This window comes from Rhincodon typus, chromosome 13, assembly GCF_021869965.1.
Source record: "Rhincodon typus isolate 14 chromosome 13, sRhiTyp1.1, whole genome shotgun sequence".
NCBI classification, from domain to species: Eukaryota; Metazoa; Chordata; class Chondrichthyes; order Orectolobiformes; family Rhincodontidae; genus Rhincodon; species Rhincodon typus.
The window spans coordinates 52,001,295-52,024,585 of record NC_063344.1 but is presented as its reverse complement, the minus strand read 5'-3'; the positions used below and the strand labels follow the sequence as shown (position 1 = coordinate 52,024,585).

Here is a 23,291-nt window from a genome sequence, read left to right as displayed (position 1 = left end):
ATTGAGATGAGTGAGTTTTGGTCGTGTCTTTTTGTAGCCAGTTGGTGTTCATGTACTCTTGTTGTTAGTTTCCTTCCCGTTTGTCCAATGTAGTGTTTCTCACAGTCTCTGCAGGGGATCTTGTAGATGACATTGGTCCTGTCCATGGTGGGGAGTGGGTCTTTAGTTCGGGTGAGCAGTTGTCATAGGGTTGATTTGGGCTTGTGTGCCATCCTGGTGCCCAGCGGTCGTAGGAGTCTTGTGGTTAGTTCCAACATGTTCCTGATGTAAGGTAGTGTGATGCATGTGTCGGGGCGTGTAGTATCTTCCTGATGTTCGTGTAGGCATCTTCTGACCCAGTTTTTTGGATATCCATTATCCTTGAGAACCTGGAAGAGGTATTCTTCTTCCTTTTTGGCGTAGTTCTGTGTATTTTCGTTCTACCATGACGTCCAGGAATGGGAGCTGTTTGTTCTTCTCCTCCTCTCTGGTGAATTTTATTCCAGTGAGAGTGTTGTTTATAAGTTTGTGTGTCGCCTCTAGTTTGGTCCGTTTAATGATGACAAAGTGTCGTCCACGTAGCGCATCCATAGTTTTGGTTGGAATAGCGGAAGGGCCGTCCTTTCTGGTCTTTGCATCACGGCCTCTGCTATGAGTCCGGAGATAGGTGATCCCATGGGTGTCCCATGGATTTGTTCCTATGTTTGGCCGTTAAAAGTGACGTGGGTGGTGAGGCATAGGTCCAGTAGTTTGAGTGTGTTGTCTGTTGAGATGGTTTCACTGGGGTCTTGCTCTTGTTCCAGTAGGGAACTCCAAACAAAAGTACACAGAAAAGCCACACACACGGACTAGGTACTGAACTTCAACAATAACCATCCCAACACACACAAACGAAGCTGCGTGTGAATACTATTTAAACAGGCAACAACACACTGCAGCAACACAGAACTATGCCAAAAGGAAGAAGAATACCTCTTCCAGGTTCTCAAGGATAATGGATATCCAGAAAACTGGGTCAGAAGATGCCTACACGAACAACATCAGGAAGATCCTACACGCCCCAACACACTCATCACACTACCCTACATCAGGAACACATCGGAACTAACCGCAAGACTCCTATGACCTCTGGGCATCAGAGTGGCACACAAGCCCAAATCAACCCTACGACAACTGCTCACTCGAATTAAAGACCCACTCCCCACCATGGACAGGACCAGTGTCATCTACAAGATCCCCTGCAGAGACTGTGAGAAACACTACATCGGACAAACAGGAAGGAAACTAACAACAAGGGTACACAAACACCAACTGGCTACAAAAGACACGACCAATACTCACTCATCTCAATCCACGTGGACAAGGAGAACCACCAATTCGACTGGGACAACACCAAAATCCTGGGACAAGCTAAGCAGAGACAGGCACGGAAATTACTAGAAGCCTGGTAATCCACGAAAAAAGCCATTAATAAACACATAGAACTTGACCCCATATACACTCTACTACGAAGGAAAACCAGAAGTGAGGCAATCCAGCTCAATGGACTCCAGAGTTTAAAAACCAGGCAGGAAAACACACTGACGCTTCATCGGAGGCTGCACTGAGGATGTTACCCAGCATGGTAACAAAACGTCTGCGAAACAACAAACCAGCTTGGCGAGCCAACCAACCTCAACACCCACAACCCGAGCTACTAATCTACTCCAAAACCTTAGAACTGAGAACCAGGCTTTGAGGCAAGATTTTCACTCAGCAATGAAATCTGTTCCAGTGCATCTATTCCAGTTGCAAATTAACAGGATTTTTGCTAATTAACTTCCTTATAAAATGCAGATCTTGCCTTTTTTGTATGCAGCTTTCCATCCTACCACCTGCCATGAGCAAACTGGACATCAAGAATTCTTGCTAAGGAAGGCAGATCAGGTACCTGTTGATTTCAGTTCACTGCTTACTCCAAAGAAACTCACTGTTGAACACCAGGCACCAACATCTTGGTGTATACTCCATGGACAGAGGCTGCACACAGCTCACATTTGTGAACATTGGTATCTGCCATGTGCCAGCCTCTAAGGACCCTCATGGCACATCTCTGATCCACTTCTCGGACACTTCTGCACTTTGATGCAGCACTGACAAGTATCATGTAATGCTGTAGCAAGGACACTCTGCACTCAGGGCTTGTGCCCAGGTCATCAATTGAACCAGGATGTATCTCCAAGCTGTTTGCTTTCTTTCTCTGTGCTCATGAACTTTGAGCTAACCTTGATGATCACAGCATCCCTGCCTTGAATTGCCTTTCAGCCAGGGATATCAGACTCAAAGTACTGCCGTCTTGCCATGGCATTTAGGGCATACACAAAGCCAGGAAGCTTGTTCTGGTTATCAGCAAGCTTCAATCAAATCAAGGGAGATAGACTTTGCTTAAGGGGTCCAAGAACAATAACTCAGGGGCAGCATCTGAGACCAGTCAGCTTGGACAAAGTTGGTTCGCTATTCTAAAGTGTTCAAAATCAGGATTCTCTCTTCATGCAGGATGAGGAGTTTAACAAAGGCAGCTCACCAGCAGTTTTACCTGCCCTATGGTGGGCTGTTTCCTCCTGAAATGAGAGAGAGGCTGGTATTGAGGGAGATGGAAGTGGGTGGTACAGCTGTTAATTTTGGTGCAAGTGGGGATGTGTCCCAAGTGAGTGAGTATGCAGCACAGAGAACATGCATGGTTAGCGCTGTCAGAGGTTGGGGTGTGTGACAGTGAGTGAGGCAAGATGTTGCAGAGAACAATGAAAGTGGTAGTGCGTGAGCCTTGGTGGGAGTTAGATACAGTAGCAGAGATAGTGAACGTGAAGCATCAGCGAGAGCTCAAAACACCAAGAGGCTAGGTCTCAGCTCTGCCCTCTGCAACTAGATCATCAGCTTCTGACCCACAGACCGCAATCAGTGAAGATAGGCAACAGTGGCTCCTCCATGATAATCCTCAACATTGGCACCCCGCAAGGATGTGTTCTCACCTCCCTACTACACTCCCTGTATATTCATGACTGTGTAGCCAAATTCCATATGAACGCCGTCTACAAGTTTGCTGACAACACCACCGTGGTAGGATGGATATCAAACAGCAATGAGTCAGAATACAGGAAGGAGATAGAGGGCTTGGTGCCATGGTGCAATGATAACAAGCTCTCTCTCATTATCGGCAAAACCAAAGAACTGATCATTGACTTCAGGAAGAAAGGAGGAAGAAACACCCCCATCCACATCAATAGAGTGGAGGTTGAGATGTTCAAAAGTGTCAAGTTCCTAGGAATGATGATAACTGACAATCTGCCCTGAACCTCCCACGTAAATGCAACGGTCAAGAAGGCACAGCAATGCCTCTTCTTCCTCAGGTGGCTCAGGAAATTTGGCCTGTCCATAAGGATCCTCACCAACTTTTACAAGTGTACCATAGAAAGCATTCTATCTGGGTGTATAATGACCTGGAACGGTAACTGCTTTGCCCAAGACTATAAGAAATTGCATAAAGTTGTGTGCACAGCCCAGACCTCCAATCCGTGAACTCCATTTCACTTCTCGTTGCCATGGAAAGACTGCCAACATTGTCATTAGACACACTCCTAACCCCGGTAATGCTCTCCTACAATCTCTTCTTTCCGGCACAAGATACAGAAGCTTAAACAAATGCACTAACAGGTTCAAGAACAGCTTCTTCCTTGTTGTTATTAGGCTACTGAATGGATCTCTCTAAATTCATGTAATTGTTGATCTTGATTTGTGCACCTCCTGTGCAGTGTAACCTTGTCTGCCTTGTTGTATCTAAGCACCCTATGATCTATTTCCTTGTTTACTGTGATCTGTCTGTACTGCTCGTGAAACAAAGCTTTTCATTGTACTTAGGAGATGTAACTAAAGTAAGATAAATCAAATCAAATCAGGTGGTGGCACTTATGCTGGTGGTTTAGAGAAGTGACTTCTTTCTACAATTCTGCGCATTCTTTCAGATAGTTGAGACTGCACTGATCCAGCTCGAACCAGTCTAGCACAGTCTAATATCATGGCCTCTACCACTGGTCCTGGGGGAAGAGAATGTTCCACCTCTACATCACCCCATCCAGCAGGACATCCCTGGTCAATGGTCCATTGGACACTGTGGTGCCAATCTTCCCTTCTCTTCCACATCCATGGGAAATGTCAGGAACTGCACAGGGCAGCTCCAGACTTAACAGTGCTTGTTGAGGTGTGTAACAGCCTTTTAAAGATGGCACCAGCGCCAGGGATGTCCGTCCTTTCCAGGCAGTGGCAAATTTTCCCAGGAATGGTGAGTTGTAGATTGGGTCTAGAAGCTGATGGATTGGGCACTATACGGGCAGAGTAGGTAGTTAATGAAACAAGTTTGGTAATGTGCCAGGAGAAATCTTGTTAGGTCTCACTTGAGAGAACACTCCCCCACCATGAAACATGACAAAACTGACAATTTGCCAAAAACGTAAGATCCAGTGCATAATCTCTGTTATCTTATCAGTATATGGACCTACCAACTCACCTGTTTGTTATTTGTGAAAATTAATTATTAATAAATGCATGAAGATTAGATCTTAATTTAAATGACATGGCACTTGGGTTTGAAAAGAATACTACTCAAAACTTTCATTCTAATAAATTTACTGCAATGAGTTAGAATAGGACTCAGCTATTATGCTTCTTCACATAGATTTATTATCACTACTATTGTGGTTTTTACTATTTGTTCCAATTATAATAACATAAGTTAGTTAGATTAAATATATAGCCTAATTCCTGAATAACTGTTCAACTGACCATATACTTATCTCAAGCCTCTCAGTCGGACTGAACACCACAAATCTGGAAGACTCAACATCAACTGTCCATCCCAACCTACCCTAAACACTGCAAAACTCACCTTACCACCTTGCATCCTACCTATTGGTAACCTACCCCTACCAACTTGGCATCCTACTCCTCCTCTATCCACTTGGAGCCTTAGTTCACTTCACCCCAGGCATCTCACCATTAGCCAGTTTGCACCCTACCCACCTGATGGCTTACTCATGGCACACTACCACCTACCCACCTGGCACTCAAAACCACCCCCTCCCCCCAATCTGACTCCCTATTGTCCCAGCACCCTGACCTCACACTTACCTTACCTACTTACCATTTGATAGCAGCTGCCTCAAGACCCCTACGTTTCAGAATACAGCAGCTGACTGCTTTGTAAAAGGGGTACACTTAGCCTTCCCCCAGCAGTTCAGCATCACGAGAGGACTGTTGGAATAGAAGTATGGTTCTGTATTTCTGGAAGAGCCTTGATTGGGATCTCCTGTCAGAAATGCAGATTGCTCTCATTTCATTAAAAACAGGGCAGATTGGCAATAAACTGCATTAATTTTCAAGTCTTTGGAAAATTTAGCTTGATTCTAAGATCACAGCTTAGCATATTAAAATGAACTTATGAACTGCCTTTCACCTACTACTTTTAAAAAGCAAATGTCTCTTTTAAAATAAGAAGAAATAAACAACTTGCAATGGACATAGAGGTTGAAGTTATTCTCCCAACTTGCAGGGAGAAATATAACCATCTGAATATACATTTGTTTCCTAATAACACAAGGTGTAATTTCAAGTTCAAGTAACAAATACAGTTGTAATATGAATACTGGAGCAGGAATCATCAAGACGACAGTGTGCGTTAGATATGCACAATAAATTCCTAATTCATAGCTGTCAATTTAAATGAAACACAGATTTAAAATCCCAGTGGCAGCCATGCAAGTGGAGGCCATGATGGATGAGAAACCTTTCTAGCCTTTACTGTCACATATCTGGTAAAGACCTGTCCGCACTGTCTTTGGTTTAAAATTGCAGTTAACTCCCAATGATGCCTTCTGGCAGGTATCTTACTGCCCACAAATTGCTCTGAATTGCTCTGAAGAAGGTAGTGAACCTGGAAAGAATGAGTGACTGTAGCTATTTTCACCATTTTTCTTTTGTGTTGAAAGCCAACCCTCCAATTTTTTATGTTTTCTGGTTGGCTGTCTTTTTCAAAAACCCATTTTCAGTGTATATATAAAGGTCATCTCCTTTTGATTCTCAAGTATCAATGGAATAGTTTCTCAGTAATTGCTCCAAGTTATCAATTGATCTATTTCTTCACACACAAAAAGATATTGATTTGCTGATCTGTAGTTATTTCTACCAGAATTACAAAGCGATGTGAACATTTTCTGTAAGCATTGGTTAATCTCCTGTGAAACAAGTCTAAAGCAATTGCAATATTCAGTGTTAGAAGCTGGAATGGTCTGGAAATTCAAAAGTGGAGAGAGGAGGAGGAATGAGAATCTCAGATGCCCCTGTTGAAACAACTTCTTGTCTTTGTTCATCTTAAAGAGATAGGAAGAGACTAGGCAATGGAAACGTGAGATTGAAGGAAAAGGATGTGCAAGGAGGGAGCTGCGGAACGGAGAAGTGACTAGAATTGAGAAAAGTGGGGGAGGCAATTTTAAGGCCCCTCCCATAGGTTTATTTTCAGGCAGCGGGCCTATAAAATAAGGCAAGTAGATAGCCCACTACCTACCTGCTCCTTGCCCACCCCCGAATTGTCCCCCCATAGTACACTGAAAGATCAGGTATCAGCAAGCCCACCCATCCTTAAGCCTACCCAAGCCCTTATCTGGCCCATTATTAACCAGTTAAGGGCCTGTTTCCATTTTCAGCACAATGATACATCCTACTGGGGAAGGCAGAATGAAAGCGCTATTTACCTTTCCAGTTCAGGCCAAAAATGGACAAGGAAATGGAGTACCCTCTTTGGGAGGTGTTCTATGTCCTTAGGAGGCAGCCCTATTTGATATCATTATCCATACTGCCCCAACCCACCACATATTTTGATGTCAGCATGGAGACAATGTTCTATTTTCCTTATCTTCCCAAAGCTAGGATTAATAATCTTTGTGTAGTGGCACTGCTGATAGGGATTCTAAAAAAAAGTCTATGTGGGGGTCGGGGGGTTGGGAAATGATGCATTTCAGGAATGCACTGCTTTTGCTTTAGTGAGGAGAATTATATGTGAAAATAGATACATGCCTGTTCCCTTTATTCCTGTGGTATGTCTTCAGAATCATTGATGTCAGCTACCCCAATTAGCTCAGTGGGAAAACACTAAGTGATATACCTGGCTATATAGACCAAGAAATTTATGGGTTAGAAAAGATTAATTCTCAGTTCAGCTGGAGTACCAGTTATCCTCACGTGCCCTAGTTAGAAGGAGGAGAGTCTACTCCTTTTCCAATTTCTGATCTGTATTCTGCATTTGTTCGTAAATGTCAAGAGGGAACAGGGATTTATTTGGCTGTGATACTCCTCCTATTTTAATAGTCGATCAATGCTTATAACATTTTTCACACTTGCAAGCAGTTACTTGACTGAAGTATTTAATGATTGCCACTGCCTGAGTAATTGTCTCCCATGATGAGATCTGCCTGAGGGAAAGGAAACAATATAATAGTGATAAACTAAAGGCGAACAGTTCTCTGATACCTAATACCACAGTGACTCAGTGGTTAGCACTGCTGCCTCACAGCACCAGGGTTCCGGGTTCGATTCTGGCCTCAGGCGACTGTCTGTGTGGAGTTTGCACATTCTCCCTGTATCTGTGTGGGTTTCCTCCGGGTGCTCTGGTTTTCTTCCACAGTCCAAAAGATGTGCAGGTTAGGTGAATTGGCCATGCTAAATTGCCTATAGTGTCTCGAGTGGGAAATGCAGGGATAGGGTAGGAGGTGGGATGCTTTTCAGAGGGTTGACGTAGACTCGATGGGCTGAATGGCCTGCTTCCACACTGTAAGGATTCTCTGATTCTAAATAGAAAATCTTCTTTTTACATCAATATTTGGTTACTGCATGTATATTACTGTCGTTAAACCAGAACAAATCTTTCCTTCCAGAGATGTCTGGAGGTTGCCAATTATGTCAAAAAGTGACTTTTTAATTTTTCATTCTAGTCCACTTGATTCCTGTGACACAACCAAAAGAGGATGGAATGATTGCTAAAAGCCGAAAACGAATATTGGTAAATCCGCACACTGCTCCTCCAAAGTTGGATCCAATATATGAGGCCTATCGGTACTGCAACATGCCAAACAAAACTGATCATGGCCTGGAAGGTACGATATTCATGAGAGTCTGTAATTTGGTAAATGATAGACTAAGAATAAATGTTAGATTTCTTCTACAAATCAATTTAAAATGTATTAAGCATCTGTGTCCATGAACAGTACAATAGACTCGTTAATACTGCTCATCATCTTTTGAACTCTCAGCAAAAGAAGATAGCTAATTTATATTCATTGGTCGTAATGACAGAGTACATGTTAAAATTCTGATTCTAATGTGGATCCACCGGAAATCTTACTGATGCCCAATTAGAATTACGTTTACAATTCAGGATGTGCAAATAACAGCTTCTAAATGTGGAATGATTACAAACTTCACAAAAAAAAACTCACTAAAACATGTTTTAGGAGAAACTACAAGTCAACTGTTTAAGAGGTGATGCTTCTTTTAAGCAATTTTCAGAGGGCTCAGTTTTGGTCCCTTTCTGCTTATGGTATGTATTAATGAATTAGACGTAAATTTGGGAGATTGGGAAATTTGCAGGTGATTCAAAAGTTGGCCACATCATTGATAGTGAGGAAAATGGCTGTCCACTGTAGGATGATAGCACTGCTTTTGTTGAGTGCTTGGAAAATGCAAATGGGAGAAATGTGAGGTTATACAGCTGGGGAGAGCCAACAAAGAAAGGAAATACATAATATATGGGCAGTGTACTGTGCACAAGTAAATAAAGGGTGACTTGGTGATGGGATACTGGCCCCTTAAAAGAAACCCAGGAGATTAGAATCTCCTCAGTTCAGGGGACTGACCTCCAAGCTGGTTGGTCACAGCCAGTGTATTGTGCACAAGTAGATAAAGGGTGACTCGATAATGGGATGCTGGCCTCTGTGCAGTTACTTCAGTGGCAACAGAAGAAAACAATACGTGTCTGAAGAACATTCACTTGCAACTTTGTCTTGGAGTTGGGGTAAGCATTTCTAGCATCACAGCTTTATTTGGGAAGCTTGACTTGTTTAATCCTGCTGTTGAAGACTGGGCCCCATATGTGGAGCGAATGTAATATTTTTTCAAGGCAAATGACATTGGGGCAGATGAAAAGCAACGAGTAAACCTTCTGACTGACTGTGGACCTGCAGCATTTTCGGTTATAACGGTCTTAACTTTCCCAGAGGCACCAGACACTAAAACCTTCCAAGAGTTGACGGAGTTGGTTAAGGAATATTATGATCCCAAACCTCCTCTAATCCTGAGACACTATTGGTTTTATTTGGCTGTTAGAGAACCAGGGGAATCCGTATCGGGATTTCTGACAAGATTAAGACAGCTGGCAGAGGCAAGTGATTTTGGGTCAACCCTGAACGAGATGCTGAGAGACTGTTTGGTATGTGCGATTAATGATGTAACCATGCAGAAGTGCTGACTCGATGAAGCCCAACTGGATGTCAAACAAGCACTACAACTGGCTTTTTCATTAGAAAAGGCAGCAAGTGGAGGATGGAAGCTACAGGGCATCCCAATGGAAATGGACTCCCTCATCTGTCTGACTGAGCTTGGGGAACACCACTTGAATGTTGGCAATTGCAGAGCCTTACACAGGGCATATCCTGAACAGAGGGACCCTAGGCCAGCCCACAGCAGAACCCCACAACAAAGCCAAGTGACTAGAAAGTGCTTCAGTATTTGGGCCGGCAAGCCATTGTAGTTGCTGCTGGTATGAGGACTCAAGACAGCAAAAGAGTCCTCCAAGGCCTGACTTGAGTAAGAAAACTCATAGGCCAGTACCCAGGACAGTGCACACCCTGGAAAGTCCCCCTACATGTGGGTTGGAACAATTAAATTGCTAAGTGACATACAAATCAGAACTGATTAAAATTAACGTTTGGTTAAATGGTCACCTAGTTCCCATGGAGGTCGACACCAGTGCAGCTGTATCTGTGATTGCAGAATCTGTCTTTAATAAGATTCACTCGGGACTCCAGCCCTTAAGTTTGCACAAGACCTCGACCAGACTGAGAACATACACTGGGGAATCATCGCAGATTAAGGGTACAACTTCAGTACCAGCCTCCTATGAGAAGCAGTTGGTGCAGTTACCACTGATGGTAGTAAGAGGCTCGGGCACAAGCCTATTGGAGTGGAACTGGTTGAGAAAGATTCACCCGGATTGGCTCAACATTTTTCGATTAGAAAATGGTTGCTTCAGTGAAGTCCTATGGAAATACCCAATAATTTTAAGAAAGGGCTAAGGACTATTAGAGGGGTCAAAGCCACTTTACATGTTGACCAGGAAGTAATTCTGAGATTTTGCAAGGCCTGCCCAGTGCCATTTGCCTTGTGGACGAACGTAGAGATGGAAATCAGGAGGCTGGAGGGTGAAGGAATCATCAAACCTGTACAGTTTGCAGAATGAGCAGCACTGGTCGTACCGATTGCGAAGGCTGACGGCTCAGTTTGCCTTTGTGGGGATTTTACACAAACAGTAAACCGCTTCTCACAGCTGGATAAATACCCAATCCCTCACATACAGGACATGTACGCGGGAGGTGGGCTGTCCTTTGTGAACCTGGGCATGAGCCACGTCTACCTGCAATTGCAACTGGATGAGCAGTCCCAGAAGTACGCTATAATTAATACCCATAAGAGTTTATACCAATATACAAGACTGCCATTTGGGGTATCAACAGCCTATGCTCTTTTCCAGGGGACCATGGAGAACATTTTACAAGGGCTATCTGGATGACGTACTAATAACACGGAGACCAATAAACCGCACTTGGAGAACTTGGACATAATGCTTAAACATTTCTCCCAGGTGGGCGTGCACCTTAGAAGGGAAAAATGTGTGTTCCAGGCACCCCAACTGACCTACTTGTGTTACAGAGTCGACAAAACCGGGTTACATAAGAACATAGAACGTAAGTTACACCTGTTGGAGGATCAAAGGAGCCCTGGTTCCCACGTCTGTACTGGAGCTTAGGTCTTTCCTTGCGATAGAGCAATGTTGCAGACAGATCTGTGACACCCTTCTTGCAATCAGATTCCAGCCAGACTAGTTCGCGTTTGTTACGGGTGAGTGCCCTGTCATTTGAACAATACCATTGTACATTCCTGTGACTTCTGGAAGAATCCAGTTGCTCCATGCTGAAGTCAGAACTTGGACAGACTCTCCATCGTTTGTTCTAATCTGCATTTTTAAAATTTATTCACGGGATGAGGGCAATGCTGATAGGTCAGCATTTAGTGCCCATCTGTAATTGCCCAGAGGACAATTAAGAGTCAACCACATTGCTGTGGGTCTGGAGTCACATGTAGGCCAGACCAGATAAGGATGGCAGTTTCCTTCCCCAAAGGACATAAGTGAACCAGATGGATTTTTGCAACAATCAACAATGGATTCATTGTCATCATTTGACTTTAAATTCCAGATTTTTATTGATTCAAATTCCACCTTCTGCTGTGGCAGGATTCAAACCCGGGTCCCCAGAACATTACGTGGGTCACTGGATTAACAGCCCAGCAATTATTGCCTCCCCTGCAAATGGTCATTTGATTTGTTCAGTCAATGTGCAGATTAAAATCACTCAAGAGAATTGTAGTGCACTACTTACACACCTCTGATTTTTTAATTTATAATTTATTCTACAGTGAGGTAACTCTTAAGGGTCATGTATTCAACTCCAACCCGTGACTTGCGCTTGCTATTTTTCTCTGCCAACTGATTGATATCATGATGTATTGCACCTATATCACTACTTGCTGCTGCACTGACACCTTTTATTAACAATAATATCTCCTCTTTTTTGTCTTTTAACTTTTTTTTTAGACTGTCAAATACCATTGAATATTGAGTTCCCTATCTTGGTCATCCTGTAACTACACCTATGTAATTGCTATCAAGTCATATTCATTAGTTTCTATTTGTGCTGTTAATTCATCTATCTTATTAAATCAGATGTGTGCATTCAGATAAAGAGCCTTAAGTTTTGACTTTTTACCATTATTACTTTTTCTTATTCTAATTTCTGCTGAACCCTCTTCCACTTATATTGTCTAGCCCATCCTGTCACACTTTTTTGATTATCATTTGCGTCTTCACTATCCTGAACCTCTGATCTGTTTCTTTTAGTTGTTTTAAACTTGCCTTCAATTGAGCCCTCCCCCAAAGAATTAGCTTAAATAAGTACTTACGAGCCAAATTACATGATTCATCTGGACCATGGTCCCAAGCATGGTTCAAATGAAACCCATCCCAATGGAACAGCTCTGTCTTTCCCCAGTACTGGTGCCAGCACCCCATAAGTTCAAACCCATTTCTCACACACCAATCTTTGAATCATGTATTTACCTCTCTAATCTTAATTTGCACGTGGTTCAGGTAGTAACCCTGAGGTTATTAGCTTTGTGGTTCTGCTTTTCACTTTAGCCCGAAGTTACTTGTAAACCTTCAGCAGAACTCCTGCCTGTTCTTGCTGAATGATTCACCATGATCCTGGAATCTGCACAGTCACTGAGCACGGCCAACTGTCCAGCAGCTAAATTGAAATTTTGTGCACTTTGCCTCCACTGCTGACTACTATGGCAACCATAAAGATTCTGCCCATCATTGTAGGTTGAAATGATCTTTCATTGGAGCTCTGATCTGACACTGATGACTCGCCCCAACCTGAAGCATTAATTCTGGTTCATTCCACAGGCACTGAGTATTTCTGGCAGCTATTTTTAATTCAAACTCCAGCATTCACAATACTTTACATTGGTATGGTTGGGTAATTTTTTTTTTGCTTGCAAGGTGATCGGACAAAGTGGATAGTCTACCCATTATATAACTTGCTTGATTTCCATTCTGTTAATTTCGTCCTTTAAATGAGTTAGCAGGAGGGCCCCTCTTTTAACATATTATTGAAAAGAAAACTCCTTCAGTTCTGCAGCACTTCTCCACTGCACTAACAAAAATTTGAAGGCAGTTGTAACCTTTGCCACCTGCACAGAACTTTCTTGGTGTACAGAGATTGGCAGCATCAGCAAATATGAGCCTGATTGTTTCCACACATGGTTTCCAAAGGTATGTATGCAAGAAAATTTGCTAACTGGCTAATTTAATAGGAAAAAAACTGAACTACATATTGCAGGATAATACAAAAATGCAAGCTCCTTGTGCCAAACTCTGATGTTTTCTAGATTTTGATTCCTTAGCTCGCAAAGCAAGGAGTATAAATGTCTGAGTAATTAATCACCCTACTCAAGTAACTTTATGTAAATCAAAGCAAGAGTCAAATTTTAATCATTTCATCTTTCTTAAGAAAGATTTGTGGTTGAACGCATTTGCACAAACATTGCTGAAAACAAGCTGGCATTTTTTTTATGTTCGATTAATAATTTATTATTGCCTGTGAAGAACAAGTCAGGTTTAGAAGTACAACGTGCTTCAATTTGATTGTATCTTTGCTTTACAAATGTATGTCTTTTTCTGTATCTATGACACAATTTTATGATTTTATTTTCATTTGGCATGTTGAGGGGTGATTTAATCAAACGCTCCAAGAATGTAAAGGAATTTGAACTGGGGGATAAAGAGAAATTAGTACCTCTGGTGGAGAAAAACTTAGAGCACTATCATATAAGTTGTTATTAAAAAATACGTTTTCATGTAAAGGGTAGGGAAAATATAGACACTCCTCTCCCACAAAGGGTGTGACTGCTGACAATTAAGTTTTCAAGACAGAGATTGTATCTTCATTTGGTAAAGATATGGAGACAAGTTCAGAGCATAGAGCTTTTGTGTGAAATGTCAAAAAAAAGCATCAGAATTGAAATCCAGATTGGCCTCTCCCATTCCTTGCATTATTTAAATCATGATGGTGTTGTTGAGTGGCTGACTGTCACAATAGAGGCAAAGTCTATGCAAGACTGCCATTATTTAAAGCCATACTGCATGTCTTAAGCATGAGGAGCATTTGGGTTGTCACAGGTTGTTGCAAATACCCGGGAAAGAGTGCCTGATCTGCAGGAGGAGCGAATATGGCATGACAAGACAATGAGCATGCTGTAAGGGCTTTCTGATGAAGTAGTGAAGGCCTTATTGCATGAGTTGTATTGGAGGAGAGAGACCTTCTTCCCTCAAAGGGGTAAGCGGCCCTCCAGACGAATATTACAAAGCCACTGGCACCAGAGGGCTAGTGCTGTCAGTGCAAGCGGTGTATTCTCAAGGACATTGATGCAATGTAGGAAGCTCTCATGAATCATGAGTCTTACACACTGTTTAATTTGACTTCTTACCCCCTTCTCTTCACTATGAGAAACTCTATCAGACTGATGCCTCACCTTCAGATACTCCGCAATGCTTCAAGCTGCACATTCACATCTCACAGCTTGTAAACACTGTCGGCTAACAAGGACATCATAAAAACAAATTTCACCTCAGTTATTTATACACTTCTTTCTGTCTTTCAGAACAAAGTGACACACAGTCAGATCAGCAACACCTAGCTGATGGGCAGGACAGGCATAGCTGGCATGTCCATACCACAATAAAGGAGATGGCATTCGTCCACACTGGAGTGGCCATGTTTGAGGCCATTACCAGTAGCAGTGCTGAGACACTCAAAGATGACAGTATCCTCATACCTAATCATCTTTTTTTTCCTCATAGAATCCCTACAGTGTGGAAACAGGCCCTTCGGCCCAACAAGCCTACACCGATCCTTGGAACACCCCATCCAGACCCATATAATGTACACACCCCTGAACACTATGGGCAATTTAGCACGGCCAATCCACCTAACCTGCACATCTTTGGACTGTGGGAGGAAACCGGAGCACCTGGAGGAAACCCACACAGACGTGGGGAGAATGTGCAAACTCCACGCAGACAGTTCCCCGAGGTTGGAATCGAACCCAGGTCCCTGGTGCTGTGAGGCAGCAGTGCTAACCACTGAGCCACTGTGCTGCCCTTATACTCATGTTTCTTTTTCCCTCATCCCATAGTCTCCTCCAATCTACAATCTCCAGATAGTTTATGGACACACCTCTTGCTTCCTCCATTCCTTGACCGCTACTGAACCTTTATCTCTTTCTCCGTTCACATGCACAAGACCTACGAATGGTCAGGAGAGCAGGTAGCAGTAGCAGCAAGTCGGGTAAAGGCAGAAGGTTCTGATAAAGAAATACGTTGCTCACTTTTACAGCCATTAGTGCGTAATTTAGAGATTAACTTGGGTTAAAAAAAGGAGCTACAAGTGAAAAACCACCAGGCATGAATGAGCTTCAACCAGACAGCAGGAAAGCTCACTTATGGACAACACCTCACACTAGTTCTCCTGTAGATGACTCAGGTGGTGACTTTGAGGCAGCCTACATATAAAATCTGGCACATGTATAATTAAATGCTAGGTGCATTGTTAGACTTGCCAGAAAGTCTGTGATTATGGACGAGAAGCAGTTTTCTCCTGTATAGTTTTGTATTCTGGTCAAAAGCGCCCAAACATAGTCAAAATGGACTTACAATGACATCCTTCCACTCAACCTGCTGGTTGCTTTTTGCAAAAATAAGTTGTGTGCATCCTAGAGAGTTCCTACAAACAATTTATTGAATGCATTTCTTGCATTATGGATATCTTGATAATGTACAGATAGTTGGCCAAGAGTTTTCTTGACAAAACTAGTTCATTGAACATTGGTGCTACTTGTCCACTTCAATGCAAAGTAAAACCTCAATTTAAACTTCTGTTATTGGTAGAAAATCAGTTGGGGCAGCCAATTCTTTTGAGAATGATGGTCGGAAACCATTTCATGAGCATGTTAGTTGGAGCTTTAAGTGGACTGTTCTGCCATCCAATTTAATCCATAGGCCTATACATATTTGTCATTGCAATCTTAAGTAATTATGAACCAAGACTTTAATTTTATTAATAATAAAATAGGTGAATGATTATAAACTGCAGTCTGGATATAGTTTTGGAACACTTTTTTGGAAATTTTGACTTGGTTAATATAAAATTAGTTTAATGTAAAATATTCAAATTTGTAATGTGCATGGAGACACACGTAGACTAGAAGCAGCCTGATCCACAAGCTAAATTTGTAAGGCACCGTATTTGCCTCAATGTTAAAATTGCAGCAGGTACTTGCTGTGTGCATACTGTTGGGGTCAATCCAATACAACCATTTTCCAACAGTTGCAATACAGGGATGGCATATCTTTGGCTAAGTACAAATTACTATTTTGTCATCTGCAAATAGAAAACTGATTAATAAGCCTCTGGTTATTTGTTTCCAGTTATTTTTGTAAAAGGTTTTACTTTCACTTTCTAGGTTTTGTACTAAAAGTAGAAATCTTGTTTCAATATCACGGCACTCATGTCAACAGTCCATCGGCAGTATTGTTAAGTGCCCATTCTTCCTGTGTTAATCTGAGTAAGCATCTGAGTGTTGCTCAACCAGGGAGCAAGGCATAGCTGGTCACAATGTCATATTTGCCCAGAACCAACGTGCAGACAGTCCAACATGAGTCACTGTGATCAGGAATAGAAACCCATGCTTTTTCCAACCCTTTCCCTCTTTTCAGTCCTGTGGCACTTCCAGCACCATGCACAGTTGCCCCACCTCAGATTAGCAAATTCAGCAGAGATCAAACCTGGCCTAGCATGTTGTGTCAGTCATCAACATAGTGTTAAGTCACAATTCCAGTCCCATAGCTGATAGTCACTCAGCCCAGACTGCTGCCTCCCATGATGAGGTGATGCAACCCAAAACTGGGACTTTTTTGGGCCAGAGTCCTTCTCTTAAAAAAAATCTGTAGTTTCTTGTACTGAAAGTCAGCAACTTTCCACCAGCCATGCTGCAGCCACTGGGTAACACAGTATAGATGCATTAAGATGGAAAAAGGTAAATAAGAAATGCTACGAAGGGAATGCATATAGATATAAAGTGTTGACTATATGGCATGGTTTGGTTTAACAATTTGGTTTGGAATGTTTATTTTATTTTCAAGTTGCAGTTAACCTGATGCTGTGATGGTCAGTGACAAGATTTAGATTATGCACTGCTGTTGATTGGGAAATTGGGTTGACATTTGCTGGTATTGAAGTCAGAGGAGCTGATTAAGACATCTCCCGCCAGAAAAGGATAGTGTTGGTTGCATTCACCTATTCACCTCTTCCTCTTCCCTCCTGTTCCTCCTTGGCAGGTTTTTGTATATCTGCTGGCAGGAATTGAGCTGAATGCAACAGACTGCCATAAACTTTAGCATAGATTTTAGTAAGTAGTGTGAGGCTCCTCAAGAATGGCAATGTTTTAGCATGCAAATGATCTGACCTATCACACATCTAATTGTCACAAGCAGAACTTTTATTGCATGCAAGCTTCCTTCCTGTGCGTGGGTTAATACCTACTCAGTGGGGTGAAATCATCTGACCTGTTGTCACTTGTGTGGTTAAAGTAAGAGAATTGATTCTTGAGCACTCCAGGACCTATGACTCTTGAGGACGTTCCTTCTCCCCATCTTTGCCATGGGATTTGGTATAGTTTATATGAAAGTGTGTGTGCATGCCATTGATATCATTTTGGATGCAAAGTGTCACGTGTAGCAGGTAAAAGTATCAACACAACCGGGTGGAACTTCAGTGCCACAAGATTTCTGCTGCATTTTTCCAGGCTAATTCTATAAAATCTATTAAAGTAAAGCACTTAGAGCAGGCTAATCTGGACATTGAGTTTGTGATTAAAGAGGGAGAGGTGTGACATTTTATCTGTTGGTATGTTTTATTTGGCTTAGTAGGTCAATAATATGATATACACAATCACCTAGATTGGGTGAAGCCAACTTCAGTTGGAGTAGTGTGGGTGCACATTAGCCTGAGAAGGTGAGAAATCATCCCGTTTGCCGATTGCCATCAAGTATGCGCCACTGTTGATGTCTTGTGGTGCAGTGAGTGGTGACCTACCCCTGAGTCAGAAACTCTTTGTTCATGTCCCACTCCAGGACTTGATGGTTAAGTGAAGTGCATTCCTGAACTGACCAAGCAAGTTGCAGCATTGGATGCAGTTCGGTGCCACTGTCCAACATAGAAATAAAAATGGTGAATTTGACAAGAGTGCAAGTTTAAACTTGGTAAAATGTTTTCTCCATTCTGCAGCTGCCTAGAGGCAATTGATCACACTCCATTTTGCTCTGCGTTTGTTTTGTTCCAACTGCTGTCTGTTGCCACAGCAAGTCACACCAGGAATTAAAGCAATATTTAAATTAGCTGAACCAGAAAAATCCACTGAGGTCAAGAGGAAAGGGCAGGAGTCATGTTCACACTGCCAACACTGACAAGATTATGATGGTAGTCTCTGTGAAACAGGATTTTAGTGTATTCATTAATTCTGAGAGGAGAGGATAATTTACCCATTTCGTCTCTATTTGGATAGAAATACAAATGCTCGGTTTTGCAAATTTTGCAAAAAGCACTGCATATGCTGTACAGGAGCAGCATAATCACTTGGTTTCATAGCATGATCATGGGTGCTGTCCATTAATGGTACATTATATTTACAGTCACTAGGTTTTCAGTAAAGTGGAATGGTGGGTGGATAGATGAAATTTTCATGCTACATTCATTTGAATTGTAAAACATGCCCTGATTCTTTGATAAACTGATGCTAGAAGCAAAATTTAAAATCTACCCAGCAGAACTATTGCACATTATTCTTTCAGGCTCCTAGTGACACCACTTTTGACTGGAATCAAGTGATGGTGGGGTCTTTTAATGTAAATGACATCCTGGCAGCAATACCGGATGATTAATTAAGAAAAATCGTATAATCTTAATCTACTGGTTTAGGAGCAATCTTCCCTATTGGTAATAATATGCAGGCAAAGATAAGTGTCTTCCATGAGTAAGAAGATAGCTGATGATATTAGTTCATGATTTACAGACTTTATGGCACATAGGTTTTGTTACCATATGGGATTTTTACAATGGTTTGTTCTTTTTGCCACTCTTGTTTGTCCTCTTCATTTTGTCATTATGTCGGTTAGCACAAATGGCTGGATGTCTGGTTTGCGATGCAGAGCGATGCCAACAGCATGAGTTCAATTCCTGCACTGGTTGAGGATACCACAAAGTACTCTCCTCTTGCCCAAGGCATAGTGACCCTCAGGTTAAAACACCACCAGTCATCTCTCTGATGAGAGAGCAGCCCTGTGGTCTGGTAGGATTATGGTGAATTTGACTTTTACGTTTTTATTAGGGTTCAATATACTGGGATCCTTCACACAGACCCTGCTTCCATCTTGTATGGTCCAAGTCATTAGTCTCCCAGGAGTTGGGGTTAATGTTGCATGTCTTCAGGTTGGCTTTCAGCACATTGAAGTGCTTCTTCTGTCCTCCTCTTGTGCATCTGCCCTGACTGAGCTTGAAGGAGAAAACCTCCCTTGGGAGCCTGATACGGACATCCGAAACAATATAACTAACATAATGAAGCTGATGGTGGATGATCATAGCATCGGTGCTTGTGGTGCCTGTTTCTTAATGTTGATGTTGACACTGATGTTGACGTATCCATCCTCCCACTTAATATATACAATCATCTGGAGGCAGTGTTGTTGGTATGACTGCAGTACATGAAGGTGCCTCCTGTATTTTTGAGTTACTTGACTGAAAAGGCATTCAAAATATTCCCTCAAATAATTTTTGACAGATTTCTCTTCTTTCATCTCCCTCATCCTTAGGATGGGCCATACATTATCTTGGTTCAGTAAAGAATCAGCAAATATCATGACGGCAAGGTGTTGAATTGCCTTTGTATTATTTACCCACCACTTGTTTCTCATGCCATGTGTGCACCTTTATACCTCTGTTTAATTTATTAGTAGACTCGCTTCTTTTTATTTGAGTTTGGGGAATTTTACCGAGATCAGAAATGTCTGTACTATGATCAGTCATTTCATTGATATCCCGATTACTTTCATCATCCAGCCTGATCTTTTCTGACAGAAAATCCAAATGTTCCTTTGCCTTAAAGCATTGTTGGAGTCCATGCACTTTGATTGGACCCTTCAGAGCTTCAGTGATGTTTTTCTCATGGACATCTCTTAAGACCCTATGGAATAGGAACAGAGGAAGGCTATTCAGCCCTTCAAGCCTGCTCCACCATCAAACAGGATCATGGCTGATCTGACATTCCTCATATCCACTTTCCTGCGTTTTCCCAGGAATACTTGGTTCCCTAATTGATCAAGAATCTATCCATCTGAGTTTTAAATTTACAAGGGCTCTGCCCCCCACAGCTCTCTGTGGCAAGGAGTTCCAAAGTCTCACAACCTTCTGGGAGAATCAATTCTGCCTCATCTCAGTCTTAAGTTTATGCCCCTTTTTCCGAGACCATGCCCTGTGTTCCTAGATTGTTCACAAGGGGAAACATCCTTTTAGCACTTACACTTGAGACCCCTTTACATTTCAAGGTTCTTCTGTTGCACCCATTATTTGGAGACCAGCTTGATGTACATGATTGATTGAATAAGTTAGTGATTAGGCCAGCAGTCCTTGGGCCCTTATGTCTGTTTTGGTGAACTAGATATCTTTGTGATTCGGACATGGATGCTGATGGTAATTGATTAGGTGCCAGTCTTTGGACTGTGCATGTTACCATGAGGTTTTGCAGTTATTCTTCTGCTAAAAGAATATATTTGTGCTAATGAGCTTGTCTGCCGATTGTGGTGAGGAGACAAAAGCTGTTGGAGTTGACTTTTCAAATTTCTTCCTTAGCAATGCTTTCATTTCAGATATTGAAATCTGGTCCAACTCCGATGTTGAAGGCGCTGAGAAGAATAAGCCCGATATTGTTTAAAATACACAGAGACCTTGGTCAAGTTTGGCATAGAAAGCTTCATTGGTTTCATGGTCAGCATCTAGAGTTGGGGAATATACATTGATCACAGTGTCCTATTGGCTCCTTGCCAGTTTGAAAAAGAGATGTAAGATACTCAATAATTGCAAGTGGATACTCATGAAGCTGATTAGGACGTGTGCTTTCAATGGCAAAAAACTTTGTGTTCTTCTGATTTTACCTTCCAGAACGAGACGCAGCTGTTTTAGTGTTCCTTGAGCTGTTCCTCTCCAGCCCGCCAGGCCTCTCACATAGCAGCAATTTTGATTTCATTTGGGTGACAACGACGGTGCATTATTCCAGTGGCTCATTTGAATGTGTATCTATGAGAGTCCTTGTATTCTCAATCCCAGACTCTACTACTTGTGTCTTTATGTATTTCCAATCCCTGTAGATGTGGCAATCAAGTCAGGAGAAGTGAGGCAGACTTTTAGGGCACCTTTTCCTGTCATTTCCTCAATAAGGGTGAGGCGATGCATTCTAAATAGTAATGCTCAGTTGCAGTTACAGCTGCTGAAAGGCACCCTGTCTCATCTAAATCTGAGACAGTCATCAAATATAAAGGAAACCAAGGCATTTGATTGTTTGTTTCATTCTGCTCCAATCTTTGCCTGCTGGTACAGCCATTGAGAAACTCCAGTCTATACATCTTCCTTTGCCTGTTCTATTGTTAGGGCTCTAGCAAACATGAACATGTTTGATGACTATTTCTAAAGTTTGTAACAGGTCTTCACAGTAACTGAAGCATCTCGGACAAATGGAATCCCACTGTACTTCAACCCTTTCTTATTTATTACCCAGCTTCCATGATGAGAATGGCACCCATTGATGTCGATACTCATAATGATATTGTGGGTTCAATTTGAATGTGATTATCAGCTGCCCTGAGGTTTGAGTTGGTCAATCCATAGCCCATTATGAAATTGAGCTAGATAGAATAGAATGACCACAGCCTGTTGGATCCAGTCACAGTTCACATGTTGAGGGTGTGGTATTCTGAGATTGGTTGCCTGGAGTTAGAAATAAGACCATAAATTAAAATATAGGAGCAGAATTATGCCATTTGGCCCATCAAGTCTGCTTTGCCATTTGATCATGTCTGATATGTTTTTCGACCCCATTCACTTGCCTTCTTCCTCCAACCTTTGATACCCTTACTAATCAAGAACCTATCTATCTGTGTCTTAAAATTATTCAATAGATTGGCCTTCAATGTATTTCACAGATTCACCACCCTCTGGCTGGAGAAATTCCTCATCATCTCAGTTCTAAGGTATCGTCCCTTCACTCTGAGGCTGTCCCCTCGGTCCTAGTCTCACCTACTAGTAAAAACATCTTCTCCATGTCTTCTATAACCAGGTCTCCCAGCATTCTGTAAGTTTCAATGAGATTCTTCCCCCACCTCCCCCCTCATCCTTTAAATCTCTATCCAGTACAAACCCAGAGTTATCATATGACAAGCGCTTCACACTGGGATCATTCTTGCAAACATGTATGCATTGTCTGTAGAATCTTTGATTTTCAGAAATGAGTAGCCATGAGCATTGAGTTATTTAAATAACCCAGAATGTTCCATTCCTTTGGTGACCTGCAAAAGAGTTTCTGACTCATGGCTGATCTTTCCTGTCAATTACTGCACGTTGTAAAACACATGATGTTTAGACTAAATTTAATAATATGACTTAAATTAGTATTTGAACACTAAGCATAAAAGTGCCACTAAATTCTGAAGAGATGTAGCAAAATATTTAACCAACATTTCTGAACTGTGCTTCAACTATGCAGTAAAGTACAAGATGTACATCTATCATTAAAAGCTGCATCTTTTTCAGTTTTGGAACAATGAAATACTGATTGAGAGCCCATAATTAAATATTGAGTCTACTCTGTTTTATTTTTGTGTTGGAAATAATTTCTAAGCATTAATCAAGTGGATCTTTGCAGCTAAGTTTTCCAGTTGATGTTGATTCCCAATATCCTGATAAAAAAAGCAAGTTTGAAAAGTATTCATGCAAATTGCCTCAGAAATGCATTTTCATTGAACTGAAAAATAAAGAGTCTAATTTGTATTAATACAGGCATATTTCCTGGGATGTGGCCATCAAATAGAAAACAGTGATTTCCATTTTTTGATTGTCCTTATTTCCATTTTTTTCTTTCACATCTAAAGGCTGTGAAGCTATGGTTGTTGTTCATGAAAGGGAACACTGTGGTTCTCTCATTTAAACTGAAGAACTGACTGCAGCTTGCAAAGGCCTAAAACAATGTGACTCTTATAATGCTTCTAACGTTGTATAAGACCCATCACATAAGTG

At 41.8% G+C, this 23,291-nt stretch overlaps 1 protein-coding gene across 1 annotated transcript in view; it reads left to right on the top strand.

Annotated features, from left to right (window-relative positions):
- The window catches only part of pxylp1 (2-phosphoxylose phosphatase 1), a 152,425-nt gene that overhangs the window by 91,595 nt on the left and 37,539 nt on the right, over positions 1–23,291 (top strand). The window contains exon 3 of the mRNA XM_048604806.1: positions 7,995–8,156. Within this exon, the coding sequence (XP_048460763.1) occupies positions 7,995–8,156 (162 nt within the window). The remainder of the gene's footprint in view (positions 1–7,994; positions 8,157–23,291) is intronic.